General features: G+C 33.0%; 2 protein-coding genes and 1 long non-coding RNA gene across 3 annotated transcripts in view; 1 reads left to right on the top strand and 2 right to left on the bottom strand.

Annotated features, from left to right (window-relative positions):
- The window catches only part of LOC143083665 (putative amine oxidase [copper-containing]), a 6730-nt gene extending 1468 nt beyond the window's left edge, over positions 1–5262 (bottom strand). The window contains exons 1-2 of the mRNA XM_076259949.1: positions 5109–5262; positions 252–2344 (exon numbers count right to left, since the gene is read on the bottom strand). Coding sequence (XP_076116064.1) covers positions 252–2336 — 2085 coding nt within the window. The 5' untranslated portion in view covers positions 2337–2344; positions 5109–5262. The remainder of the gene's footprint in view (positions 1–251; positions 2345–5108) is intronic.
- LOC143083676 (putative amine oxidase [copper-containing]) overlaps positions 1–14018 on the bottom strand; it is a 24787-nt gene extending 10769 nt beyond the window's left edge. The window contains exon 1 of the mRNA XM_076259974.1: positions 13967–14018. The gene's annotated coding sequence lies outside the window, so the exon portion shown is untranslated. The remainder of the gene's footprint in view (positions 1–13966) is intronic.
- On the top strand, positions 10342–16998 carry LOC143083692 (uncharacterized). Its single transcript, XR_012980838.1, has 2 exons — positions 10342–10464; positions 11669–16998. It is a non-coding gene; the product is annotated as an uncharacterized LOC143083692 (long non-coding RNA).
- Positions 16999–18352: the final 1354 nt, after the last annotated feature.

Raw genomic sequence — 18352 nt, forward strand, 5'->3', positions numbered from 1 at the left:
ATGAATTACAGATTGGTTTATTCGTGTAATGAACAGATCGTTTTGACAAATACATCACATCTAAGCTATTTCTGATGAAGAAAAGCCTTATATTTTCAAAAATTCGAAGTTTTGTAAACAGTTTATTTACAATTATGACCATATCATGATATTTCATGTCAACAAAGAAGTGTTGACTACTGTTCTGTTTTCTACTAGATTATTATTTAGTGTTCATACATAAAATGTTGAATACGTCATATATAACTTACCTCATCCACTATTGGTTCATTATCATCAATAAAATTCTGAAAATGTACGATTGGGTCTTCAGCATCTAGAATTGAGTATAAAGAACTACTCGTTGGCTCCAAATCCTTATATTTTGTAATAGCAAGTTGATTTCTGGCCCAACTTATACTTGGTTCGTTTCCTTTCCCCTCTGGGAGGATTAGTTTAGACATTCCATTATTGAGTATTCGATAACTTTTACTCTTTTGATACGTTTTTCTTGATTTGACATCTTCTTTGTATATGAGTAAATATTTTGGAGTTTCAAAATCGAATTTGTATGCAGCATCTTTCTCTGTTGTTTTGAGAGAAGTGGAAAATCTATGTTGTATTAACCTTGCACTCGAATCTTTCGAAAACTTGTTCGGTATATCTTCAGTTTCAATGTTAGCAGTTGCAAATCGGTTTGCAGTTCCTTGAATGTCTAAATCGACTTTAAAATTGAACAAATGCTGATGTATATTAGCTGCAAAATTCTCGTGAAGTTTGAAGCTGTATTTACTTTCATTGTCAGTATAGAAAGTGCCAAGTACGTAACCAGTAGAAACAACCTTGATCTGCATAGCTCCGTTAGGATAAAACATAAAATCTATTACGTAATCATAATTAATAATGACTGCAATTGTTCGTAAAATCAACACTGTTGATTCCATCCCTTCGTAAAACCTGCCATAGGCAAACGAATAAGAATGATGTCTACGTAAAGGCATACCCATGTTGTATTCAAAAAGACAGAAAGCATTTTCAAATGAGAATGGACCATCTGACTCCACTTGAAATGTAGAACTAAAATACGTGGCGTCTGTTGGACAATCGACCCCCGGGACAAGTCCTTTTGCTTGTATTCCTATTAAACCAACACCATCTAAATAATTAGCTAAAGCTTGCATCGGTTTGTATCCCGCATAAAATACAGAAAGTTCTTGTAAACTCAATTCATACGCAATCCTTTCGTTCTTAAACCTCAAATCAAACAGTTGTGGGCCTCTTATTGGTGACATCCCGAAATCAAATTGCCAAGACATATATTCAACATGTCGATCCTTAACATTATATCTCTTTCCATCAGGTGAGACTTGTACTGGATTTCTTAAAGGAGGACTAATTGGTGGTGTACCACGTTGGTTCATTGTAGAGAAGAGATCTCTGTTAACATCTGGAAATTTAACCTTTAAGATCGATCCCTTATTTGCTTTATAGTAATCTAAAACATCTGTTAGCGTTTTATACAGTTTTCCATTAAACCAAACTTGTTCAATTGTATAGTTTGGTCCATCCAAGTCTACCAAAACAGAAAAATCTAGAGGGTGTAGAATAAAGTACTCCGCAGATTGTGACAGCCAATACCATGTTTTACGTCTTTTCTCTCCGGACTGCACAGACGACACCGGTGTTATGTACCGAATCATTAAGCATTTGTTATTACAATTAAATAGTTTTCCGTCGTAAACCTCTTCGAACATTGTTCCAAGTACTTGGTCAACTTTCACTGTAGCCATTTCTATCGACCCAACGTGTTCAGGTCCAGTAACAGGACGGTATATAAATGGAATTGATTGTTTTCTATTTGGATTCGGTCTGTGTTTGGTTGGATTCGGTAACGGACCAACTATAATTTCTTCAATATCTGGTGTTTGTTTGTCTCCTCGTAACATAACAACACGTGCTTCTCGTGGTGGCTGAGTTCCCTTTTTGTCTAGATAATCCAGTACGGAATTTTTACTTGGCAAAAATAATTCACTTAAAAAGACGTAGCTTGTATTGACTTTCATGTCTGCTGCCTTAACCAAGTTGAGCGTTTTCTGAGAATATAAATACTTCATCAAACCTTCTATTTCTTTTGAAGTTAAATGATGGAACACAGATGGGTTATCTGATTCCTTAAGATCAATATGACCATACTGTCCTTTTTCTTTACTACCACAGGTAGTTATTTTCTTTTTCCTAGTGTGAGTCATCACAAGAATTGCTATAAGACAAATAAATAGTACTAATGATACAATCGCCAAGATGATAGCTGATAAACGCCATCTCCCCAATGATCGTCTGGATTTAGGATCTGCCATAATACCAGCTGTGAAAGAGAAACAAATATATATAAACATGATATTCTAAACTCTATTTAATAAATGAAAAATGTCTATCTAGTTTAAACCGTTGCAATATATTTTAAAGCCAGTATAACACATTTTGTAGAACTGTTTTAACTGCACTTGTACAATCTTGTACTCCCTTCAAACAAACGTGATACAAACTTGGCCTCTCGTAGAGAGTTTACTCATTGACCTTCATACCACATCTTCTGATTTATATATGAAAAGCAATAAAACGGTACTGAACATTCTTATATTTAAGACTAATACAACTCAAATTTTATTATTTATTTTTAGAAAAACCATTTATCAATCATGGCGCCTCTATTGCTTGATTTAAAGGCACAAGCATGTATATAGGATTTTTTTTCTGAGACAAGTGCCTGTGTTCAAAGGCTAAAATAATCACTTAAATAACATTCCAGTGGTGTAGAGTTTGACTAAAGAGAGTTGGAGTCGGGGGTTCATAAAGGAGTTTTTTTTTTTGCATAATGAAATACAATTATAATTCATAACATAATTAAGGGTCTCTTAGTTCTATTCCAGGCAATCCTTAAAGTTGATGAATTTTATTTTGAAGTGAGAGCAGATACATGAAGCATGTCAAGAACAAGTGAAATTACATATGCATGCATTCAAGAAATTACTCCCTCCCTCTCCATGTTGACTGACTTGCAGTATCTACTTATTATTTGTTTTGTTGCATTTGCTCTCGTTTTGAACATGACTGAAATATTGGACATTTAGTGTAAAACAAACAACAACCAATCAATCAATCCTGACTGAGATGTACAGAACTTTATTAGCCAAGATTATACGCAATAAGGATGACAGTGATACATACAATATTAGACAGTACAACAGATTACCAGGGGCGGATATAGGCGGGGGCGTGGCGGGTGTACCGCCCCTCTAAAATTTAAAACAGTAAGTTTAACAGAATCAACGTGAATACTAATAAACTGATCTACGGTTTATTTATAAGTTCTATAAAATCAAAGAAAAGTGTCAATCGCGGTACTTCGTTTGGTGAAGAAATATCATAGGCTTTTAGCAGTTCAAGTAAAACAATTGTGACATGGTAGTTGCGGATTTTATAAACAATTTCTTTGATAATTAAAGTTCAAAAACAACCCTACCTCACTTTCCCACGAAGTAGGCGAAAATGCCCTACCCGCGGTTGGGTTGGTTATTTCATTATGGCATGGCCAAAAAACAGTCCTGTTTAAATTCAGAATTTCTTTCTTAATGAAAGATAGGAATACTGGTTCAAGCGAAAGGTTCGTTTATTAATTTATATCATTGTCTAATATCTCTGTATGATATCAATAAATGTTTCTCACTTTCAACCTGTAAAGTTTGCTGAAGCATGCATAAACGGTCATGGACCAACCCCTACTACCGTATTACATAGGATCCCACGAAAATAAACATATCTTCGCAAGTACCTCATTCTGATTTTACTGGTTTGCGGTAGAAATGTAAATAAAAGTTTGACACGACCTCCGGAAATAGAAGAAAAAAAATTAAGAAAAAACAATTAAAAATCGCTGGCAAAAGTAGAAATTCTTGTTTTCAAAATCTTATATTGGTCGGTGAGTTATTATTGAGTCAATGAATAGAAGCTCGCAGATTTCGTGTTAATCATGGTGATTGCAGATTGTCAGGGGTGGATTTATGCGGGTTTAGTTTGAAACTTAAATTTCTCGCTAATTTTACCACAAAATATTTATTTCTCGCCACGCTTGGCAAGATATCTACATTGCACCCTCTCTAGAAGAATATTTCAATAATTTCGATAATAATACCTCAAAACAAATTCGTCTCGCACCGCTCGGCGAAAATTTAAGTTTGCCCCCACCCCCTAACCGAAAATCCTGGATCCGCCCCTGATTACAACAACTACCAAATTAAAGACAATACAATAGACCGATTCAACTACTAAAAATTTTAGACAGTTTAATTGATCACATCAACTACCAAAAATAGTAGACAGTACAACAGAGCATACCAACCACCAAAAATGTTAAACAATATTATTGATCACACTAACTACCAAAAATATTAAACAATACAATAGATCACAATAACTACCAAAAATATTAGACAAAATAATAGTTCACACCAACTAGTAAATATATTAGATAATACAATAGATCACACAAACTACCAAAAATACAGGAAGTACTACAGATCAATGCAACTACCAAAAACCCGACTGTCTAAATATAGACATATATATATATATATATATATATATATATATATATATATATATATATATATATATATATATATACGCCGACAGACAGTTTACATGCCTTGTTTCATAATTATTATGTAAAATTCCTATTTTAAGTTCTATATTGCATGAGTTTCTCTCTGTAAATTAACATACAGATGACCATGGAAATTTCGTTTGTTTTTAAAGGGTATTTGTTTTGCACACACATAAAAAGTCAAAAATATATTATTGCAATTAAATAGCTGCAACTTCTACGGTTTTGACAACCACTTGTCCTTCAAACACAACAAATAATATAAGCAAGCACATGGCAAAAAAAAAAAAAGCGTGTGCGCATTATGTTTTAATCAACATAACGATACTGTGTGTCTAGTCACATGTATCCTTCCATTTTGTTAGTTCCCATGCTAAAGTTTAAAGCTTATTTACTTAACGTCCACCTATTCATATGTTTAATAGGGTTAAACAAGCGTATATTAGAATTAATAAAGTTTTCTTACGTGTTTACAATTTTGTGATGTTATCCAAACTGAGTTTTCTTCTCAAGAAATGCACTATAATTATGTGTTCTATATTTCGCCAGCAGTCATCATAACTAAGTATGTCATTCACCTTGTCAAATAATGTTTTGTAAAAAGTAATAGATAACAAAGCCATATCAGTTCAAGGTAAAATTTTACACTGATACGCGATACTTTATCAATTATAATATAACATTAGCCAGAAGAACAGTTGCACTTGAGTTAAAGGCGATCATGACGCAGTAACAAATTTGATAAAATTATATTTTCCGCTTCCTATTTAAAGTAAAAGATAAAAACCACGAACAAAATATTAAATTTACACCTGTATGACTGTCTGCACATCTTATACATATATGTACATCTCATGCATCAATAAGCATCCGCATAAAAAATACTGTTCAACTTTGTGACTTGAGTTATGCATCTTAAATCAATCATTAATATTTGCAGAAAATGTTTTATATTTTCAATATAGACGAATATGCTAGTTAGATAAATTTTGTAAATGGTTTACAAACAAACATAAGCAAAAATTGAATATAAACATACAACTATATTTATATCGAATATATTTTCAAGGACTGACCTCAATTGTTCGTCCTCTTATTTTTGTTTTAAAGGAGTCTAACTTTTTATCATCCTGTTTCGTTCCATCATACTACATGTACATGTCCTATGAATAAAAAGACAAATTTTCTTAATAATGCATCAATGGATTTACAACTATATTTATATATTTTCAAGGACTGACCTCAAGTTTTCGTGCTCTTATTTTTGTTTTAAAGGAGTTTAACTTTTTATCATCCTGTTTCGTTCAATCATACTACATGTACATGTACTATGAATAAAAAGACAAATTTTCTTAATAATGCATCAATCGATTTAATAATACTATCGAAAAAGAGGAATTCGTCTTCTAGGATAGTGCAATGTTTACAGAGACTTAGGTATGGGTTAGGTTTCCTGTATCATCCAGTTTATATTGCCAAACAGTGACCACTTTTTTCTACATATGTAAATGAATGGTCTATGCTCAATGTTTATGCTGTGTTTAAGGTTATAACTTTTCTTGAATTTGTTAAATAGAAGAAGTTACCTATTTTTACTTTATACCATTATTTAATTTGTCAATTAAGTCCTTAATATCCAATGTTAATAAGTCTTTTATGTTGCTTTTTAATATGTGTGACAATATTTTAATGACGTTCTGGACCGGGTCTATGAAATTGATTATAGAAGGCTAAAAATGCTGATTAAAGGCCAAAAATATATGAAAAATAGAGACAAAAAGGCCAAAAAGACCAAAAGGATAGAGACTTACGTATTGCTAAACTATCATAAAGAAGAGGGAATAATGGACAAACAAATAAAACACAGAGAAAAATTAACTAAAAAATTAGCATATACAGAAAACGAGGACGCACCCCCCCCCCCCCAAAAAAAAAAAAAACCCAAAAAACAAAAAACAAAACAAACATCCAAACCCTCTTTCATAAACTATAATTTTAATTGTTGTTTTTTTCTGACAAATAAACATGACCAACATATGATCGAATACCAGACTTTGGTAAGTTTTTATTTTCTGTTTCTTTTGGAAGGAAGTTAAAATAGAGAAAGGAAATGGGGAATGTGTCAAAGCGACAACAACCCGGCCATAGACCAGACAACAGCCGAAGGCCACCAAGTGTCTTCAATGTAGCGAGAAACTCCCGCACCCGTAGACGTCCTTCAGCTGGCCCCTTAAAAAATATATATATACCAGTACAGTGATAATGGACGTCATACTAAACTCCAAATTATACACAAGAAACTAAAAGTTAAAATCATACAAGACGTCTTACAAAGGCCAGAGGCTCCTGACTTGGGACAGGGGCAAAATTGCGGCGGGTTTAAACATGTTTATGAGATCTCAACCTTCCCCCTATACCTCTAGCCAATGTAGAAAAGAAAACGCATAACAATACGCACATTAAAATTCAGTTTAAGAGAAGTCCGAGTCCGATGTCAGAAGATGTAACAAAAGAAAATAAATAAAATGACAATGATACATAAATAAACAGACTACTAGCAGTTAACTGACATCCGAGCTCCAGACCTCAACTAAACTGATTGAAAGATTATGTCTTCATCATATGAATAGTTAGTATATTCTGTTACTATTTTGATTCGTTCTTTTAAGAGCCTATCATGCTAACATATATTAGTTATGAATCCTAGAGTGATCAAAAGCAGAAAGGTAGAAAAAGTATATTTCATATTTTGTCTTCTAATGTCGTAATGTCACACCATTGTTTCAGGTTAGGGTGCAGGTTGGCGCCAATTAAAATGGCAAAACCTACTGCATTTGTTTGTCCCTGTCCTAAATCAGGAAAATGTAGTTCGGTGTTGTGGTTTTCTCATGTGGTTCATATTAGTTTCTTGTTTCTCGTATTTTTATATAGATTTGACAGTTGGTTTTCCTGATTGAATGGTTTTACACTAGTCACCACGGTTGCTTCGTAGCTTGCTGTTTGGCGGGAGCCAAGGCTCTGTGTTGAAGGCCGTTCTTTGACTTATAATTGTTTACTTTTTAAACATTGTGAATTGGAAGAAGAGTTGTTTCAATGGCATTTATACCAATCTTCTTATTTCTATATGTCGGAAAATAAACTTTTACTTTCAATATAAATTGTTATTTGGATGGAGAGTTTTCTCATTGGCACTCCTACCACATCTTACTATATTTATTGTCAAAATCGATGTAACTAAACGAATTAGACATTATTTAGAACAAATTTCTCTTAAAGATCAATATGGATGTATCTAACAACGTGTTTGTGGTTTTGTGATAAAGTTAATTTGTGTCTGTTCTCGACATTTTTATTTTTTTGTTCTGTCCTTTCTTTTTATTATTCATTTAGCCCAAATTATTGAAGTATGATTATTTTTTAAATATACCTATTTTCCTTCTGCATAATGTAGTCACATTACCAACTACTCTTACCAATGGATTTCCATTTGGAAAATTACACCGTAACCACGTCCGAACGATAAATGGAAAGTTAAAGTATGTATATATAAGGGAGACTCAGTACTCTGACCTTGTAGATGCTGTTTCTAAAGCGAATCAATAAGGCTGTGGAGAATGGGTTACACACAAATATACCCTGCACACTAAAAATCAGTCATATCAAAGTAGGGAAATTAGTTGATTTGACACACATTTTTTTAATACTTGGTTTTCAATTATCTTCTAATTTCGTACTTGATTTATATCGAGCGCCCCTGAGTCTTTTGTAAACCACAGTGTAGCATCACCACCGGATATATATACCCCAGACGCGGTGAAAAAAAAAACCAAATAGTGAAGCCTGGTAAGGTTCTGATTAGTAATACCCTATTCTACGTTTTACTGACAAGTAAAGTTTTGTAATACTGATTCCTGATAGCGTAGTGACTTTTCAAATCGTCAGAATCTGATCGCAGTGTAGGATCCAGGGGGAGGGTCCGGGGGTTGGAACCTCTCCCTTGTTTTGGACGAGCAATGCATTTGAATGGGGACATAAGGTTCGACCCCCTCCTTTTTATCCTTGGTTAGGACCCCATTTTTAAAATTGCTTCCTGTTCAAAGAAGCATGTGACGACTCCAATTATTCATTTGACATTTTTGTAGCACACAGATACACCATATCTAATGTTTAATAACACTGTATTTCGAAATAAACTATTGCGTTCGCAGAGAAATTCATGCAAATAAAGCAAATAAACTGTGCGACGAATATCGTCAAATAGTTCTGAAACATACATCTATCATTCTAAACTACAAGCCTACTAGTAGTATCTTGACGATTTTTTTTTATCATTTGATCGATGAGGAACATTCAATTCAACGTCTTCGCATTCTTTATAACGATACAATAATATAATGCCAGTAATCATTATATATGGATGAATCTTGATAAGTGAACATGAAGATATCCAGATTGAGTGCAAACAACTGTAAAAGACATGTACACCATTTTATATTTATTCAATTTGTGTATCAAACCCCGATTGACCAATTGACCGAAGATCAAAAGTGAAATTTTACATGCAAATTTAATACTAAATGTATGGGGAATTAAACAGGTGCATATATATGTGTTTGATTAATATATATTTTAAACACGGCTACTAAAATATATTTATGTAATGAAATGCCTAAATTACAATTAGCAACTGTATTTGTGTTTACTCCTTGTTGAAGGCCATGTTGTGACCTGTTACGGTAGCTGCTTACATCAACATCATTTGGATTTTGTTTGATATGTGCACTTGGATATGACTTTGTACATTATGTTCAAGTACAATTTTAGTCATAGAGTTATCTTTCTTTGAGCATATCAGAGGTATACATTAAGTATTATTATCTCTCGGATGTATAAATACACAGTCACGTCCAGTCTGCTTGGGGAACTTTATACCGATGATGATGCAAATTTCAAAGATAGTATCACGTCTGCGACGTTCCTTATACGACATGTTGCAATTAAAAATATCTGTCCATATTCAAAATGCCCTAGCTCATTGTACAGTAACAGTCGAAATTCCTATCCAATGTCCCTGTTAACCGACTTTGCACTATCGGCTTTCTATTGGATGAGTATGAAATATTTGCCACTGAACAGTAAGCAAACATTCACAGTTAGAACATATCAAAGTCATGATTAACTATTGTTACAACCAATATTTTCAAATGCTCTTGCAAGTTAAAATTCGGGTTACTTTGACAAGGGAAAGATTAAGAATTAGGCCATCTTCTGTGGGAATGTTTAACCAATCAATATGAAATAGACATACATTTGTGTCATTGATGATAATTCCTTAGCTCAATAGTCAGTATTGCTGAAGTAATTAACAAACATTCAACTTTCTCATGCAAAGTTGATCATAGACGAATTTTGCTAAAGTTTTAAGTTCCATATCCGATTCGATGTCAACTCAGAAGTTTATTAATGTCCTTTCACTGGGGTTTTACTTTATTTTACTTTTCCCTATTTTTTTTATGTTGAAAAATGGTATATAACAATATAAAAAATACGCAGAAAAGAAAATGTACAGAAATTTTTTACGTCATACATGAAATACATATTTCAATAACAAACTTGAAAGGTGACAATCTTGTATCGATAATAATCGAGGGAACAATAGAAGATCATTATGTTCAAATACCGTTTAATGTTTTGTGTTATTTAGTCGTAATTTCTTTGTTAACATAAATACGATTGAAAGAAATCGACACTTTAAATCAAAACACAAAATATAGACAAACGTAGTTTTAAAACAAAGACTGAAAGGGGTACAAAGTGCGAAGGTAAGTTACATTTTTTGACCAGGTCAAAGACTAATTTACAATAAGGGGATGACCAAAACTGAGAAAAAAAAAGACATTGAATATAGTATCAATTCCATTATATCACAGATCAAACAGCACTATGACACAACTTAACAATATTGGACTATCGACGAGAACCATACTAAGAGAGTAACACATAGGGGTCAATGTCTGTGCTAATGATAGTCCGACAGTTCTTACTTATCTGTCATGACAGTCCGACAGTTCTTACTTATCTGTCATGATAGTCCGACAGTTCTTATTTATCTGTCATGATTGTCCGACAGTTCTTACTTATCTATCATGATAGTCCGACAGTTCTTACTTATCTATCATGATAGTCCGACAGTTCTTACTTATCTATCATGATAGTCCGACAGTTCTTACTTATCTATCATGATAGTCCGACAGTTCTTACTTATCTGTCATGATAGTCCGACAGTTCTTACTTATCTATCATGATAGTCCGACAGTTCTTACTTATCTGTCATGATAGTCCGACAGTTCTTACTTATCTGTCATGATAGTCCGACAGTTCTTACTTATCTGTCATGATAGTCCGACAGTTCTTACTTATCTATCATGATAGTCCGACAGTTCTTACTTATCTATCATGATAGTCCGACAGTTCTTACTTATCTGTCATGATAGTCCGACAGTTCTTACTTATCCATCATGATAGTCCGACAGTTCTTACTTATCTATCATGATAGTACGACAGTTTTTACTTATCTATCATAATAGTCCGACAGTTCTTACTTATCTGTCATGATTCAAATCAAACGATTTTATTTATGATTCTATTCAGGCATCAGACAATACTTTACTATATTGAAATACCTAGGCATGATACAATTGACTTTTGTAAACATTTTGAATCAAGTACAGTCTATTGTGTTTTTTTGTGTGTGTGTCTATTTTTGTTTCGACAAGCAAATCTGAAGGGGACTTTTCCGGACAATTATTTATAAGTTCTGTAAACAAACTCCCTTTTAGAAAGTTTTGCTATCTAAAAAATCCTGTTAGATAACAAGCATCAAAGATTCAGTAAGATTTTAATGCATTGTTTTGAATATTGAGCGATAGACAAGAAACAACATTTAAAAAGAAAGAAAGAACCAATTTCAGTGAAGCTATTTATACCAGTTCACATTATTGGTCATTTTGTTTATTTTATTTTTAGGTATGCAAGTACACAAAGTGTAGGACCGCACCATTATTCCTACTTTTTTTACTCTTAGCTTAGAATATTTAGTTTTATTCAAATTCTAATTTACAATGGATTTGCGTGGGAAACCTGACATTAAGATTTCAGAGCATTGTGAAAAGCATGAATCTAAAGAGATTGTCTCATGGTGTCCTGTGCATGACGTTGGCGTGTGTGCCGAATGTCAAGGAAATGACCATTCCGATTGTGATGGGGTGGAATCAGTCAGTGAAATTGCCAGCATAGCTCAGCTGAACAGTGATTTCAAAACGTTGAAAATTAAGTTTGGAAACATAAGAAAAATATATAAAAAGTTGCAAAGAGAAAGAGAAGGTAATATAGAGAGTGTTAAAACTCAAAAGGTACAAATTCGTGATGAAATTAGGAAATTAAGAGAAAATCTTAATTATCATTTGATAGAACTAGAGAACAAACTTATAAGTCAACTGGATAAAACATGTGAAAAATACGCTACAAACCTTTCAACAGAAATAACTGATTATAAATATCGAAGTGCTGTTCTTGATTCACATGACGACGAATCCGCGAAAGCTAAGGAATATGGGTCTAATTTACAAATTATTTTAGCTGCTAAGAAAGGCATGGCGATTGCAAAACTCGAGGTAGAACATCTTACGAAACTAAATGAGACCATCCGAAACTATTCGGTTGAATTCAAACTCGCAGAAGCCATAAAAGATGTTTTGAACATAAAATCTTTAGGTTCAGTTGAAACAATAGAAGCTAACGCTTACGTGAACTTAGAAATGCTTAATATCAATCCGTTCTTACCCAGTATTAAAACTGTGAAACCAAAAACATCAATTCAAAACAAAGAAGACAACCGATGGCATAGAACACGTTTAAAACGCAGTAAGGAGTTTAATATGAATACTTCTCTTGACAAGTTTCTCCCTGAAGTGTCAGGGGCTGCATTTATGCCAGATGAGAGTATTATTTTAGCTGACACGGCTCACAAGAGGCTTTTACATGTAAAGGACAAGGGTCAAATTTTCCAAGAAGTTTCCTTGCCATTCGAACCGTTTGATGTAGCTGTACTTGGAAATTCGAAACTCTTTATATCAATGTTGAATGATCGGCGAGTAGATGTTCGGGATATCAGTTCTATGGAACAAATTGATGAACTTATTCTCCCTAGTAACGCTTCCGGTCTAAATGCATTTGAAGACAGTCTTTTAGTAGTAGTTTGCGAGAAAACTGGTTTATATTTAGTTGGGAGCGATAATAGTATTAACATAATATCGATGAAACACAATGACGAAGGTCCAGTTGACATAAACGCAGAAACTATAAGTTATGCTGAAACAAAAAAATGTTTGGTGCATTCGTACACACATAGTGGCAAACGAAAATTTACGTTGAAAGTTGATGGTTTTGGCTATATACATGGAATAGCGTTGCTAAAAGATAGCAGTATTCTTGTTGCGAAACTTAGTCCCGGGAGGCATAGTATCACACATATTTCACAAGACGGGAAGGATAAAATGTTGAGATTAGAACTAAACGAAATAGCATCACCAAGATCACTGGCAGTGCATCGAAAGAAAAGAAAATTGCTATTGGTGCATGGAGTTAGAAAGATCTCAATTTTTCAAGAATTGTAACTAGCATAGGTTGCGTCATGTAAAACTGATTATTTAGTTTGTCACTAATGTAACATAGATGTTGATTAGCAATTTAATGGTCTTTACCGGGAAATCAGCCGTAAGGTTAAAACAAATTTTGTAAATGTTTTAAAGATGCTAAAATCAAAGATACATACTCAAAAGAAACAATAAAAACACTAAATTGTTTAAATATGTATTGTTAAAGCTAACTTTTTGTTTAAATAAACAATTTGCCGAATTAAAATTGGAACATTTGATTAATTCTGAATTGTACTATAAAAAAATGCTTTTCTCTTTTTTAATTGTGTTAAACATGATTTACAATAGGTTCAATATCTGTTTTAAAAAATAAATAGGTTTTTGAAGCTGACTATGCGGTTTAGGCATTGGTGAAGGCCGCACGGTGACCTGTAGCTGTTAATTTCCCTGCCATTTGGTCTCTTGTGAAGAGTTGTCTCATTGGCAGTCATACCACATCTTCTTATTTCATACAGCATGACGAATACATGCTACTTATTTGAGGGATATAAAATTTGGCGGAAAGATAATAGATATTGTGTAGTAGTATATGCAATCACAACATATCAATCTTTATAGAATAAAAAAGCCTTTACGTTCTGCAAGAAGTAATAATAAATTTACTTACACAAGTATTGTAGCCTTTACTACATTCAGTTTGATAAGAGAATACCATTCACTTTTGACATTTAACAACACATAATTCAATAATTACAAAATCATTTCCCACTGTTTCACAAACGATGATAAATTACAATAATCATTCATAATGCATGTATGGTGATGATAAAAAAATGTAAAACACTTAATAAACAAAGGCTTTTTTTTAAATTATGTTAATCTCAAATATGCAGGCATTTATGTCTAGATGAACATGTAGTTGTTTTGTTGGACGAATTTTGTATTTTGCATTTATTTAGTCTTAGTAATATCAGAACAGTAACACCATAACTTTGCTAAACAAAGTCTGTACGTATGTTGTATTGTTACACAAAGTCAAGAGCCTCTTATTCGGAAGTTGTCTTTTGTTGCTGTATAATATATTTGTTTTTCGTTCATTTTTTGTATATAAATCAGGCTGTTATTTTTCTCGTTTAAATTGTTTAACGTTTGTCATTTCGGGGTCTTTCATAGCTGACTATGGGATTTGGATTTTGCTGATTGTTGAAGGGCGTGCGGTGACCTATAATTGTAAACATCTATGTCATTTGGTCTCAGGTGGATATTTGTCTCATTCACAAGCATGTCACATCACGATCTCTTTAATTTTAAACAGAACTACGAACTGTGTCTATGATACATCGTCTAAACGTTTTATATCATAAAAGTCCTGTTAATTTGAGAATAGTAGGGGATGTCTCATAAAATTTTGTGGCATGAAGTAAAGGAGAACTGGACTTGTGTACAAGATATATAGGTTACCAATTACATATACATTTTGTAGATATTCAGTAATGGTTGGCATTTTCATTTTTCCAACGAAACAATTCCAACAAACCAATATGGAAATTTTAATTCGTTTAACACAAGATGTGTTTGAACTTTCAATGGCACACATCAAGCAAACAAAAGTTGTTGTATTTTAGCTATGAGAGTAAAAAACTATGAAACGAAAAATATAATTATCCTCAAAATCGATTACGGGTTGCAAAAAAGGCTACTACCTTCACAGAACTTGCGAGTTCGGATGCTAACAAAAGAGGTTTCTCAACACCAGTTTTTGAATTAATAACCAACTTAATTTATGACACCCTCTGACTATCTCTAAAATCAGAAGATTACCCATTGGCATCTCATTTAAAAAAGGCTGATCTTACAATTGGGTTTGCCCCTCCCAATAAGGCTTGTAAATTAAACAAAACCTTTTGTGGGCCCATAAGAGTTCCTTTTAAAAGACCCTCATGTGATAACATCAAACTTCAGCACACATTTATGTGTCCGCCCATGATTTGTAACCTTGAGAACATTTACTATTTTCAAAAACAACTGTGAACAACATAAAAATAATAACAATGAGCAAAATCCAAACCACATAACAAACTAAAAAGGCCATGAAATGACAAATGTAAAACAATTCAAGCGATAAGAATAACGGCCTGCTTTATGGATAAAATTGTTAACGAAAAACAAATATGATATGCAGTTATACTGTAGCAAACGCCAAGTCTTGTTACGAATAACGAAAAGGGAGAAGACAAACTGAAAACACACTCTTCGAGCTAAGTCTGAGAAATTTAATAATGACAAATTAGCATAATAATCCGATACGAGTAGGTGATGTCCAGTAGTTAACGTTTGTTGATGTGACTCTTTTTTGTATAGATTAGACCGTTGCCTCACACAGATATCTATAATACTAAAATAACGAGGTTCAATTTGTCAACCGTCATGGGTTAAAAACGACAAATCAAAGAATTCAATTTAATATATAGCCAATATAGGACAATGGTGTTGATTAAAAATTACACCAAACCAGACCCCTTTGTTTTCCACATAATTAAATAATATTGCCAATAATGAACAAGATCCGGGTCGAATCCGATACCGATACCAATAGTATAATCTCCTGTTACCTATTACCTTAGTTGTACGTTCCGCATCTGACAGGCGCACCACCAAACGTTGTGTTTCGGATTTTGCTATATACATGGGTCAAAATCACAGGGTTGACACTACTAAATTCAATCATGATTGTCAAATTGTTCCCTTTCGTAGTATTTTAATCAGTAAGACTTTCTAAGATGACAATACGAATATTTAAATTCTGGACTTAAAATAAGGCGTATAGGTACAGTCTGAGATTTCAATTTGTTAGCGGGCATGACGTAAAACAGCGATTCAAAGAATTCAACTTTATTTATAACTAATATAGGACAATGCTGTTGATTAAAAAATACTCCATTCCTGGACCTTTTGTTTTCCAAATAATTAATATTACCAATAACTGATAAGTTCCAGGTCGACGGGTTCAAACAGAAATAATTTGAAAGCAGAGAAAACTGTGCGTCTTATAATCGGCGTGAATTTATCAGATGACAATCCCAATACTGAAATAAGGCTTTATTTTTACGCATAATTATATACTTTAATTCAGTCACGGACCCGCGATATCACGGGTGTGCTCTAGTAATTATCATGAATCCCTTTGACATGAAATATAAGTAACTTTTTACATCCACTTTATTTGCACTTTGGCAAATAGTTGTTTCATTGGCATTAAAACCATATCTCCTTTTTTTTATACAGATAGGTAAAAGTGAGTGTAGTTAGTGGGTTTTTTTTTTTTTTTTTGTGTTTAATGATTCAATCACCTCACATGAATAGACTGGAAAACACGTGTTATGTTTTATTTGTGGCACATATATTTTACAACAATGAAGTTATCACCCATTATTATGTTCATTTGAATTATTTTTAAATATTTGAAAAAAAAAAACATTTTTTACTCTATTACACCTATAAATTCATAGAGTGATAAACTATTCATGATATACAAATGCAATTAACCTATCATCGAGTTCCTTCCCAAAAGTTAAATTGCAAGAATCAAAAATTAAAAACACCGCAAATTGCATTATACTTTTATTTAGATAAAATGATTCATTTCAATGGCTAGGTGCGCTCTTACCTAATGAAGGGAACTGAAGGTAAGAGCGCTAACCCTTCCAAAATTCTGGTACGCAGTGGTGTTCTCGCCAATGGACTGATATAAATTACAGCGCCGACGGAGGAGAATCCGGTACTGCTTTAGCCGTGCACCTCTACAAGGTGTAATTTCTTCTTCAAATTAATTTGGAACGGATGTTATCTTTGTTCATTCTTTTTATTCTTTTTTAAAACTCTCTTTCAATCTTCAACTTTTTTCTCTTAGTCTATAATTCACACTTTTTCATTCTCTCACTCTTTCTCTGTCTCTCAATCTTTCAGTCTTTCATTTTTTTCTTCTTATTCTGTATGTGTGTATGTATGTATGTATGTATGTATGTAGGTAGGTCAGAGGGTGTGTGTGTATGTAAGTAGTTGAGAGTGTATGTGGGGAGAGAGAGTGCGAATGAGTATGTGGGAGTGAAGCGGTGTGGCAGTTAGAGAGTGTGTGTAGAAGAGAGTATGTATGTGAGAGTTGAGTGTGTTTGTATGTGAGGGGAGATTATTTGTATGAAGGGGATGTGTGTGTGACAGAGAGGGGAAGCGAAAGATTGAGTATGTGAGTTGGTAAATGTGTGAGACAAAGAAAGTATGATGATATATCTTAATTGGCTAAGTAAATAAAAAACTTTTACACAAAAATGCAAACCGTTTTTTATTCAATCCTCATTCACCTCATTTATAGACTTATATCTCGAATTTGAAATACACGGTCATCTCACTACCAGATTCTATTATAAACGAGACGATTTTTATGATAAATAGTCTACATCAACTTCACAAATAATATACAATGGTCTTGTAGTATAGATTCTCGATACTGACGTTGTTAATCAACTAAATAACGTGGTATATTATTCTTTCATTTCTCTTTATGAATATAACTTTTACTGGTTAAAGGGGCACTAGCTACGAGATGTATAAAAATATAAAGTATGATTTGTTTTTGTTCAATCAATAATAAAAGTAAAATAATGAAATAATAATTCGCTTTTAGCCAAAATGGTCCAATTTTGTCAAATTAAGCTAAATAATATTGATAATGAATAATTCACTTGCAAGTGAATAAGTCGACCTCATTAAATCCGTATTCATGTGAACTTCAATTTAACCCCTTAACTAGAGATGGACAACGCATGCTTTGTATGTGTACTGTTTATTTAAAAAGAAAAGGAATGTCAACATTGAAAGTAAAACAAAGGTAAATCAGTTGATGACTGATTCAATCCACTAAAAATATTTCTTCTACATGTAAAAACGATGAGAAACATATATTTTTACTCTATAAAATAAAATTAAACAGACCTATAAAAATCCAACTGCACGTGTTGGCTTGATCTATTTATATCTTATCATTAGTATATTTATG

The sequence above is a fragment of the Mytilus galloprovincialis genome, chromosome 1 (assembly GCF_965363235.1).
Source record: "Mytilus galloprovincialis chromosome 1, xbMytGall1.hap1.1, whole genome shotgun sequence".
NCBI lineage: Eukaryota > Metazoa > Mollusca > Bivalvia > Mytilida > Mytilidae > Mytilus > Mytilus galloprovincialis.